The 11991-nt window shown below is 35.6% G+C and overlaps 1 protein-coding gene across 6 annotated transcripts; it reads left to right on the top strand.

Annotated features, from left to right (window-relative positions):
* The first annotated feature begins 1479 nt into the window (after window positions 1–1479).
* On the top strand, window positions 1480–10374 carry LOC146390835 (uncharacterized). Of its 6 annotated transcripts, XM_084923843.1 has the most exons (11): window positions 1480–1566; window positions 2150–2455; window positions 3071–5559; window positions 6793–6876; window positions 7048–7098; window positions 8022–8294; window positions 8375–8479; window positions 8555–8570; window positions 9129–9201; window positions 9321–9400; window positions 9474–10374. In XM_084923843.1, the coding sequence occupies exons 3-11, from the start codon at window positions 5484–5486 to the stop codon at window positions 9601–9603; spliced, it is 888 nt and encodes a 295-aa protein (XP_084779969.1). In that variant the 5' UTR covers window positions 1480–1566; window positions 2150–2455; window positions 3071–5483; the 3' UTR covers window positions 9604–10374. The 6 variants fall into 6 exon arrangements, 4 of the variants coding, with proteins under 4 accessions (XP_084779969.1, XP_084779966.1, XP_084779968.1 ...); XM_084923840.1 differs by having other exon boundaries at window positions 6793–7098; XM_084923842.1 differs by having other exon boundaries at window positions 6793–7098; window positions 9129–9196; window positions 9474–9556.
* Window positions 10375–11991: the final 1617 nt, after the last annotated feature.

The raw sequence follows: 11991 nt of genomic DNA, 5'->3' as shown, positions 1-11991 counted from the left end.
AAGCCTCTGAACAGCTCAGATGATTCTGCTGAATGATCAAGGACTATTGTAGAGCAGTTTGAAACTGATGCTGGGAATTGTGTGAAGAGAGAAGAGAAAGGGAGTGTTTGTGGTACGAGCAGAAAGAAACAGTGTCATTCTCTCCACTTCATCATATTTCACAATAATTAGTCAGTTTGTCCTGTGAGACAAATGGATTTGTGTACAATGTTTCAGAGCAATATAACCATCAGCGGTTTATTGGCATAGAAATAAAAAGGTCATATAGGTGAACATTGTTATGCAGTCAGTACAAAGTTAGAAATGGTGAGATATGTGTGCATTGATCTGTTAACCAAACATTTCCAACCATAAAACCACTGCTAGCATCACTAACCCAAAACACTGTTACATTTTTCACATTGATCACTAGTCACAATGATGTTAATCTGCTGTGTGAGCGTCACAGAGCTATCTGATTGATACATTATGACTTATGTTTAATGCTTGTGTGTTTACAGATAAACACTTTGTTCTGACTTTCATGTGAAATAAAGTTGCAGCTAACCACAGATGACTTTGACAGAAGCACCACACTAAGAGCTATTTATATAGTATGCAGAGCTATGAAGAAGCAGCACTTAAAAACTGTTAACACATTTGCCAATGCACTGGACAAAGTTTCACCAGTAGACACTAGACCAAAACAATTTCCTTTAAAAACAGGATTGATCATGGGCTGCTCTCTTCAGGAGAAGAAACGTTTCCCCTGAAGAGAGCAGCACCCTGTCTGTGCACCTCACTGTTCTTTAATATTTATCTGTCGTTTCTTCATGCATCTCAGTATTTACGTGCAGTACACACAGACAGAGTGGTGACTGTGGTGGAAGCAACTTTATTCACCTCAAACATGTCAGCTGCAGCCAGTGCTTGATGATCTCTCTTGTATGACAGAGCAAAGCTGCTGCTTTTTTAAATGTTTAAGTCAAGTTCAAACCAATAAACATCCTCACTCTCCGATTCATTATCTCAGTACATGCTGTACTCTATTGTGGGACATGCAGGAGTGAATAAAGTTTAGGACAGCAGTTTAAAATATCTGATGACAGGATGCGGTTATGTTCTTTCTGCTGAAATGTTATCATTAAACTCTAATCTCTGACCTCTACATCTAGCTCAGATACAGTTGTTTGTAGCAGTAAATACAGAGTTTGTAATGTTGACGCAAAGTAAAACTGGCTAATGTTTGATGTAAATATGATTTTATAGTGATTCTCTTGAACATTTAGGCTACTTTCTGTAACTGTACCTAACAGTGTTTTTAAAAAATCCTCTTAAATATATTTTATTTAACTGTAACTTTAGTGTCTTATAGTTGAATTATTAAGTGTGTGATTGCTTTGATCTGTGTACATCAGGCCAGCTTATGACCACTTCTTCTGCTTCTATTTTGATGGAAACCTCGCCCACTCTCAGTTATTTTTAGTTTTTTTCTGTGCTTACATGTGAAGACAGAGATGGCTGCTGGACGACGTTATCATAGCTTTGCAAACAGCATTGTGCTGCTGCTCTGGGTCTGTCTCCACTGTAAGTAAACCTTTTGCTTCCAGATGTTTGTGACATGTGTTGTATTTTTTGCCTCATGAACTCTGGTACATGAGTGAGTTCAGAACACAGCAGATAGCTGCAGCTTTGCCATTTCTGAGTATTGTTGTGCTAAAGTATTTATTATTGTTCTAACTGCTGCTAATCGACAATTACCTTTAACAGACATTTTTTAATTCCTGAGAAACAGCTTCTGACACTTTATTTCATTTTTTAAATTCATTTGCTGTCATATTTATATGAAAATGACAACATTATGAATTCATGTTTGTCCACAGAGAAACACCTAAAAACATTTCATGGAGCCGTAGTGTGTAAACATTTTTGCTATGTTTACAATTTTGTTGTGCCAAGTCAGTCATATCAGATATGTCACTTATGTGTGATAATGTTCACATTCTGTAAAGAGATTTGTTTTGTTTTTTTCTGATTTTGTTGTTTTTACTTTAACTATCACACTTTGACAATAAGGTCTCAGGCAATTTGGACTTGTTTGCCTTGTGTTTCACATGTTGAACTTTAAACTTTCATAGATATCATACTCAGTTGTTTGTATGTTTTTCAGATGTGGAGCCTTCCAGTGGAAAACACATCATTCACATAAAAGTTGGCGATACTGTGGAGCTTTCATCAGGCTTACCAACTGAAGGTGTGACTGCAGCAACATGGAGATATGGAGGAATAACAGTTGCAGAGAAAGATGAGGGTGTTTCTAAAAACTCTCCATTTAAGGACAGATCAGAGCTGATCCCTGAAGACTTTACTTTAACAGTGAGAAAACTGACTCTTCAAGATTCTGGTGATTTCATTTTTGTCTCAGAGGTGAATGATGAGCAAAGGCCTTCAGTCACCATCACTCTGCAAGTTCATGGTAAGAGACTTTGTTTTTTTCTTTTCTTAAACAAAGTTCGTGATTACTTTTAATGAAAAGACTCCATGTTAGCTCATGGGTTTGTCTTTCGTTTGTGGAAAATGAGAGGTAAACTTAAAAGCAGCCTTATTGCTGAGAACTTAAGGAATAACCTTGACATAAGGCAGGAGCTGACAAACAGGAACTTACACTGTCTGACACTAAAATAAAAAAGGAAGAAACAGACACACCAACTTGACACAAAATCTCTGCAAGATGGCAAAAGGACCTTGCTGATTCTATGCAAATCACTCACTCTTCTGAATATTATCCAGCAATGCATCAATGTTTCCAGTCAAATAACTTCAAATTTTTCAAATATGCATGAAAGAGCAAATACAATAACACCCTGGCAGATATTTACCTTTAACAAATACAAATACAAACTTGTGTCACAGCTGCAGTCTTGCCTGGAGATTTTCATGAACATCAGTCCTATAAAAAATAAATATGCCATGCTGTCTCATCGGATTGTCAATTGGTGTCATTTATATTGCTGCCACATTTTACCATTCAAGAGGTAAACAATGTTTTATGGTGTTTGTTTATTAGTTTAATTGTTTTTCGAATTCACAGATATTGAAGCCAAAACTACTCACAGAAAGCAAAAAGCAGAACCATGACAGCAGGACATAGAAGATGATGAATCACAGTGATCTGATTCTCTAAAAGAGTCACGGACAGCTGGAAAAGAAGGTGAAGGAAGAAATTTAGCCGTGTTAGAATATTATTCAAACTTAAGCGGGAAACTGTTGTTTTTGTTTCATTTAAAAAAAAAATCTTGGGTTTTCTAACATGTGATGTTTACACACTTTTCCAATCTGTATTTGAAACAACAAATAGTGTAAAATAATTACTTCTTGTTATTAGTTAGTAGCACTTTGTTTAATAAATACATTAACTGATCAAGCACAGCACAGAGGATGCTGTTTTATTGAGTTTGATTTCAAATGATCTGAAGCCAGTTACAACAGAACTGGATCTGAAGTGCAGAATTTCTGCACTTTTCCTTGATACTTGATAATTCATTGACACTGATGCTATTTATATATTTTATATGTTATCTGAGAATGTAAAATGAACCAGGAGACACCCACAAGAAGATAAATGAAATGCATTCAGCTGTACAAACAACATGATGCCAAACTTTGCAGAACCAAAGTTTAAGTACTCATGTATTTGTTTATGCATTAATATTAACAATACATAAACCTTAAGCAAAACTGATACCAAGAAAAAAGAAATGCGTGCAGGGTTTTGTTCAGAAACATTTTAAAACCATCACTTGAATCCAAGATAGCTGTTAGGAAACAATTACTAACTTGAACTGGTTCAGAAGAAAAAAATTGGTCATTTTAAAGATGAATAAAAGAAGCTGAAATACCTGTCATAGTAAATGTAGTTGCATTTTCCCAGAAAGAGACAAAAATATGATTACCATGAATGTGTTCAACCATAGGAGAACCCAGAAATATACTGACACGAGAAAGGACAGTCAAACCACCAGGGGGCAGTGTGGGACCTGCTTGGTGGAAATTTCAATAGTCCAGACACGCTTCAGCCTCTTGAAAAGTTGAAAAAGAAGGAATAAATAAAATTAAAATTTAATAAAAAAAAATAAAAAAAATAAGAACATAAAATGAAACGATTACACTTTGTCACTTTATTCTGAATCCTGTATCGGGTCCTTACCCCATTTTATACATTTACTCTTCAATATAACCCTCAACTTGCATTTTTCATCCATTCCTCTAACAGGCAGGTAGACTCCTGCCTCTGATGCTATGCTGCTTATGTGTCTTTTGGTATCATGGACACAGCCTCTGTGCCTCAGGTATATTTATGCTGTTGTTGTGAACCACTTCCTCTATCTGTTAATGATGCATGCTGTGGGCAGTCATCTCTTGTTCCTCCTGATCGCCATTTGTCTTCTGGTGTGTTTGTGTTATTGTTAGTAGAACAAATTAAGAAAAAGCGCAATAGGATAGGATTATTAAAATGATTAATAATTAAATCTAAAGCCCCAGGAAGCTTATTTACTGGTTTGTATTTTCTTTTTGTAATTTGTTGGTGACACAGACCTAACAATATATATTCCTGGTAGAACAAATAGCATAGCTTTTGCACAGAGGAGTTCCTGCATTTTAAATTTAAGTTTTGGTAATTTAGCTGCAGCTAGTCAGATCAGCAGGTCAGCACAGTTAGACCATCATCTTTAAAATGTGTCTTGAGCAGGCTGATGGGTAGTTTACTTCTTCCTGTGTTAAGTCCCCACACAAACCACAACCTACACTATTAAAAGCCTCATCATGCAAGCACAGACACAGACTGCAGAAAACAAGAAAACATGCATGTTTTCTTGTTATTCTCCATGCACAACCGTGCCCTTGTTTCAGGGGAAAGGATATTCACACACACACTTGTCCATCCAAGTCATTTTTATCCCTCTTATCTTTTCCATTCTCATCCACTTTTGCACACTGTGATTCTCAGTATGTATATGCAGTATATACAAAGCTGTGCTGTTGGATATTCAGCAGTCACTGGTGCTTCATGCTTCCTGCTGAATTGTTAATAGATAGTTACTCTAAACTCTGTTACTTTCACGTCTCAGATAAAGTAAATACAGAGGTTGCAATGTTAATGCAAAGAAGGAATGACTTTTAATAACTAGAATGGCCATTGTTTGATGCAAGTAGCATTTTGTGGTTGTCTTGAACATTTAGGCAACTGTCTGTGATGTAATATATTTGTTACAGTAAAAAAAAAAGCAATGCTGTAATACAGTATTATATGTAACTTTGAGGTTTAATGTGTTCTATTTGCCTACTTTAATCTTGTATTTCAGGCCAGTGTATGAGTGATTTTTCTGTTTCTGTGTTTATAGAAACCTCCCCCAATCAACACACTCTCAGTTGTTTTTTCTGTGCTAACATGTGAAAGCACCGTTTGACAGAAGGAAACAGACGTCATTCCTCTTTCCACAGCGATGGTTGGTGGTCGGTTTTGCTATCGTAGCTACTTCATGCACAGCATTGTGCTGCTGCTCTGGGTCTGCCTCTACTGTAAGTACACCTGTGCTTTCAGATCTCTGTGACGTGTTGTATTTGTTTGCCTCATTAACTCTAAAATGAGGCAAACAAGAGTACCTGGAGGTAAGGAGCACTTCTCCTCTTGCGAAGTGGAAGAGAAGTGATGTGTCTTCCTGGGAAGAGCCTTGGAGTGTATTTTTCTTGTTGAGTTTCTAAATGCAGTGGTGGCTTTAAAGCATAACATGTGAATTTTTATAATCTAATTAAAGGAACTAAAGGACTGATTGCTCCTTCTGCTGCTGTTACTTCCTGATTTTTTTTTTTCAGTGTTTGTTGTACGATATACTTTTTAACATGCTTATAGGATTATAGTGCTTCTCATACAGTACATTTCTATGCAGTAATTGTTTTGACAGGAATGGGGGTGTGGACGCGTTTTTGCAGACATCTGGATCTAAGTGTTGGTTCTCTTCTGTTTAGAGTAGAGATAAAAATAAAATATTTAAAAAAAAGAAAAGGACAACGTAGCTGATTATAGTGCTATCAAAAAAGCTGTGAGTCAGACATGACACTGGCAACAGAAGCATTTCCTGAGTATCTCCACCAGTGGAAGCAACACTGGCCAGAAGTGATGAGCTCACAGCACAGAGGGCAGCTGTAAACTTTGCCCATGAATTCTGTGGTTTCACCATTTTTTTTCTTCTTTCTAAACTCTATAGCTTTGATCATCACATAGACTATTGTTTTGTTAAAGTATATATTGTTATAAGTATCTGCTATTAATGAACAATTGAGTTTAACAGACACATGTTTTTCTAATCCCTTCCTGAAAGTTTAATTTCCATAACTTCAATTTGTTTATTTTCTATGGTGTTTTTGTTGTTGTTTCTTTTTTATTCATTTGTTGTGCTATTTATCCAAAAGTTACAAGATTATTAGTTATTTTTTGTCCATGTAGAAGTAGCAACATAAAAAATCATTAGTAGAGCTATGTTGTGTAATATTTTTTGCCATATTTGAATTTTAGTTATGCCAGGTCATTTATATCATAAATGTTATTTGACATAAGTTGTTGTTTTCGTTCTATAAGTATACTTTTTTCCTTTTTTTAATTGTGTGTTTTTTTGTTTTTGCATTAAGAATCGTACTTTCCATACTATAACTGGAGGATAAGGTTATAGGCAGTTTGGCCAGTTTTTTTCTCACTCACTCACTTCTAACTCAAATAGTGGACTTTCACAAAGATATGTTTCTATATATTTGCAGATGTGGAGACTTCCAGTGGAAAACGCGTCATTCATAAAAAAGTTGGCGATACTGTGGAGCTTTCATCAGGCTTACCAACTGAAGGTATGACTGCAGCAATATGGAGATATGGAGGAATAACAGTTGCAGGGAAAGATGTGGGTGTTTCTAAAAACTCTCCATTTAAGGACAGATCAGAGCTGAACCCTGAAGACTTTACTTTATCAGTGAGAAAACTGACTCTTCAAGATTCTGGTGATTTCATTTTTGTCTCAGAGGTGAATGATAAGCAAAGGCCTTCAGTCACCATCACTCTGCAAGTTCATGGTAAGAGACTTTTTTTTGCTTGTTTGTTTTAATTCTAAAAGCATCCTAATGAAAAGAAACCCCAGTAGCTCTTTTTTAAACTTTCTTTCCTCTTGATTACTTTATTGATTAACTTGTGTTTTCTGTGCTTTCACAGTCACCTTAATGTGTTAATGTTGAATACTTATTGTGTAGAATACTAATTAAATGACTTTATTTTATATTTTGAACTTTATTTCCACATATTTGTTTATTGATACTAATCCGTGTAAAATACAATGCAACAGTTTGTAATGGTTAATCAACCTCAGATTTTTGTTGTTGTTCTTTTTACTGCACATCTGTTATTGTGTCTTTCCCTGATTTTTTTAGTAGCTTGAAAATTAAGATGAAGATGAAATAATTTAGATATTTGCTCAAATAGCAAATCCTACTTGTTTTTGCTCATCATAACCCTAACCCATCATTGTTCTTGATTTGACTTTATTCTTGTCAATGTCCTTTATTGTGATGTTAGTGATGCGTCCATTAGGCATCTGAAGGTTGTGCAAAATGCTCCAGTGCGTCTTTTAACTGGAAGAAAAATGTCTGAGCTTATTAACGCCATTTAATTTCACTCCACTGGCTACCTGTACGTTTTAGGATCTTAATGTTAAAGTGCTTTATAAATAAAGCTGGTATGGTAATTAACTTGGAATAGAATATGTCTTTAAAGTATTTAGTTTATACAATTTGGTTTGTTTTTGAGTTTTTTATTTTGCATTTTTTAGACCAGATGTGACCAACTGGCAAAGCAGTTAAAAGTACTTATCTGAATTTGTTGTAGTAATGTTAGTTATATGTATTATTTTATATAATACATTTTCAGAACTCCACATATACTTTAAGCTCTGGTGCAAAACGTGACCTGACACAGACTCTCTCTCCTTCTGTTTTCTCATTAGATCCCATAGCTAAGCCTGACATAAAAATCAGTTCTACCCGGATTTCCTCAAATGAATCATGTAAAGTTCTGCTGGAGTGCAGCACAACTGCTGATGTCAGCTACAAGTGGACTGTAGGAAAACAAACACTAACTGGTCCCAGGCAACAATACATCATCAGGGAGCAGGATGGAGAGACCAATGTCACCTGTACAGTTTCCAATCATGTCAGTGAGAAGTCTGCACTTCAAACAGTGAAGTGCAGCAAAGATCATTCACACAGAAAAGAAACAGGTATGTGGAGAGTGACTGAGGTTGTGAATACATGTAACTGCTCTGTTTATATAATTTATTATTACTGTTTGTGATTTCAGAGGACAGCTGTTCTTCTTCTCTTGTCATGTTCATTGCTGGGCTGTTTACTGGAGTATTGATCACTGTACTGTTGCTCTTTCTGCTTAACTGCATAAAGTCAAAGGGTAAGAGCTTTTGTTGCTACTATTAAAAATGTTCTCTTAATCTCCTAATCTCATAATACTTTTTTTTTTCTACAGGTCTACATCCCAAAAGGTGAGTGTCATGGTCCTGGGTTTGGGGCCCCAGTGTTTGTGTTTCTGGTGTGTTGTTTTTTTTTTTGTTTGTTTCTTTTTTTTCCCCCATATTCTTTGATTTTGTGTGTTTCATGGTTTAGGCTTCTGTATTTCTAGCTCCCTATAAGTTATCTTTAGGATTGTGATTTCTAGTCTTTAGGTTTTGATGCTGTGCCTCTCCTGTGTACCATGTGTCACATTGACTCAGTTATGTTCTCATATCTGTGTTCCCTCCTGTTTCCCATCCCCTCATTATCTGTGTCTATTTAGTCCTCTGTTCTCCTCTTTCTTCTTACCTCCCAAGTCCCAGTTTTTTTGTTTTTGTTTTTTTCAGGTCTCGGGTTCCTCTTTCCCAGTTCAAGGTTTTGTGTTTCAGGTTTCTGTATTGTTTTTCAATGCAGCTCGGCCTTATGTTTGCATGTGGGTCCACGCTCCACACCGTCTCCAACACAGACATTACAGTTGCTGAAACTCATTAACAGCAGGAATTTAAAAAATACTTTTATTCTACTAATAAAAAATATTTTAATTATTTCAGGCTCACACAGTCTGAAACAATCAACCAGGAAGAAAATCAACAGCATGTGTACTCGGCTCTTTCCCACGGTCAGGTCTAACACTGTTTACCTGCTTTCATCAGTCATATTATACTGTTCAGGAATTATTCAATGTTAGATCATTTGGAGATGTTAATTATTGTGACTTTGACTGAACTGTTATTAACTTGCAGGTGATCGTTGTGTTTATGAGACAGTTAGAGGATCTGAAGATGCTGGACCAAGTACAGTATGACAATGATGAGCCATCAAAGTAATAAATGGGAACTCTGGGATTTCAAGAATTTCATTTGTGACATTCTTAAACTATTCTTACTGTATTTCAGGTGGATCACAAATACAGTGCATCAAATCAGACTAGACGAGCTGCAGTTCTGCACGTCTGTGGTATTTTTTGGGTGCCTTATTTTAAATGTAATTATTTTATCAATTATTATATCAAATCATCCTATTTAACCCCTTCATGCACGAATTATGACAACCTCAATCAGGATTTGTTTCTTATGTATTTTTATGCATCTTTAGGCATGAAAAGATGCATAAAAATACTTAAGAAACAAATCTTAAATGAGGTTGTCATAATTCATGCATGAAGGGGTTAAAAAACAATAATTACAATGAAACACGTCATACATCTATAGTACATTAAACAACCAGTGGGTGGTAGGGTATGGAGAGACACATCAGTGTCCAATATAGTGGTTTATGTGCAAGTATACCGTCAACACTGACACACATACAAGAAAACAGCTTTTGAATAGCTTCCACTGTAGTGACCACTATTTTTTTTTTTTTTTAAAAACTGGATGATTTAAGAGGATAATTACAAACAGCTCATTGTTACATTGAAGGTATAAAACAATTTTTAATGTATAAAGTGGCATGTAAGCCTGTCTGTTTCATATGACCTGGTTTGAATTATCTTATGAATCTCTGAGAAGAAACAATAAACTAAAAAAAAAAAAAACTTTTCTGGCATTTGCTCACATCTGTCTGTTTGACTGCTTATTTAGTTAAAATCCAAACATAACATAATTGCCATAACATTAACAAAACTAGTGAAAACTATAATGTTTAAAATGTAAATTTCTGTAAACCTTTACAAATTATGTAAGTTTGTCTTCTTTTTCTAAGCATATGGGTAACCCACATAAACTAACATGAGTATCTACTTTTGTAGCTCTGAACTCGATCAGAGTGGCATACCAGTTTTACACATATATTAGCACTTATGACATATAGTGTTTGTTATTTAATAAAGTTTAAAGTCTGTTCATATTTAATTCAATATTTAATTGAAGTGAATCAATGTGATTTATTTTCACATTATACTTATTCAAATCTTTATCTAGTATGCGCTATGCTAGGCTAAATTATTTGATCGGTGAGCTTGTTGCAAACTATAGAGATTGTGTAGTTTGGTTAAAGAGAAACTGAATATTTTTATGCTCTTCTAAAGTGGTTTTCCAAAGCTCACGGGAATTAGACTTTCATTAACCCCTCAAAACAAACTATTTAGCTCCCCAGTTTGATCAAAACAGTTTTACAGCCCCAGGAATTGAGTTGTGACAATAAAGTGCCTCAAACCGAACCTCAAGCTCCTTCTTCCATACTCTGGGACATGTTAAGTGGTGTTCTAGCCGACACACCGGGGTGACCGTAGTGCTAAAGACTGAATCAGTGCCACAATCGTGCCTATCTCTGATATGTCCACTACAATTATAGCACAATAAATACGGTTTATAAATACAGAGTAAATGTCCATGTCTTTATATGTTCAACTTTTTACGCATATCCTCCTAAGTCCCGGCAATTTATTTTTGTCCTCTGTTGGGGATAGCAGTCTGCAACCACTACATCAAGCACCGTTCATGCATGTATGACTCCTGCTGTGCTGTCAAGGGAACATCCTGGGCTCTTTATTGATGCCACATTTGTTGTGGGCTCACAGAGCACAAGATTCTCAAAATCGCAGCCATTTTTCCTCTACAAAAACAAAACCTGATGACACTTACCATCCATAATAGGAAGGAGGAATAAATGTGGGACTCAGAAGTTTTTAGTCATTTTGATATCTAGAAGAGGAAAAAAGAGCATTTTCATTTGAGCACACACACACACGCACACACCAGCAGTTAAGAGTTTGAATCCTTCTTTTATCCTGAAAATATGTATTTAATAATATATAGTTGCTAAAAGTGCATTAAACTGAACATTTATTTTATTATTTCAGCTTCAACCTGTAATTGAAGTGAAATTGTTTTTTAGAATGAAACATAAAAGTAGGATGATGCTGCTCAAAACCATCAAACATGTGGTCCTCAAACAGAAAATCATTTTAGATAAAAAATACATAGATCAGCACACTAAAAGAGTGAGACTGACATTTCTGAAAGTTGGCATTTAAACTGAAAACAGTCTGGAAGCGAGACATTCTTCAGCATATTTATGGTCACCACATAACTTTTAAACCTAAGATCTACACAGATTCTTGGAGATTAGGGAGTCCATTAAAGTAACAAATGATCTTGATGTCTCTGATAAGAAGGGAAAGAATATCACGGCTCAAGAGTTGGGAGTTCGTCTTGTAGGTTGCCGGTTCGAGCCCCGGCTCCGACAGTCAGTGTTGGAAAGGTTACTTTTAAAATGTATTCCAATACAGAATACATGCCCCAAAATGTATTCTGTAACGTATTCCGTTACGTTACTCAATGACAGTAACGTATTCTGAATACTTTGGAATACTTAATATATTATCATGCTTTTTACAACAACGTGAATGTACTATTGCTGTGTGATTTATTACTATTACTGAAGGTCCGCGACTCCGAACTGTAGTAAAGG

The sequence above is a fragment of the Perissodus microlepis genome, chromosome 3, assembly GCF_051167445.1.
Source record: "Perissodus microlepis isolate ML-2025 ecotype Zambia chromosome 3, ASM5116744v1, whole genome shotgun sequence".
In the NCBI taxonomy this organism is placed as follows: domain Eukaryota; kingdom Metazoa; phylum Chordata; class Actinopteri; order Cichliformes; family Cichlidae; genus Perissodus; species Perissodus microlepis.
This window is presented reverse-complemented; position numbering and strand designations above follow the sequence as displayed.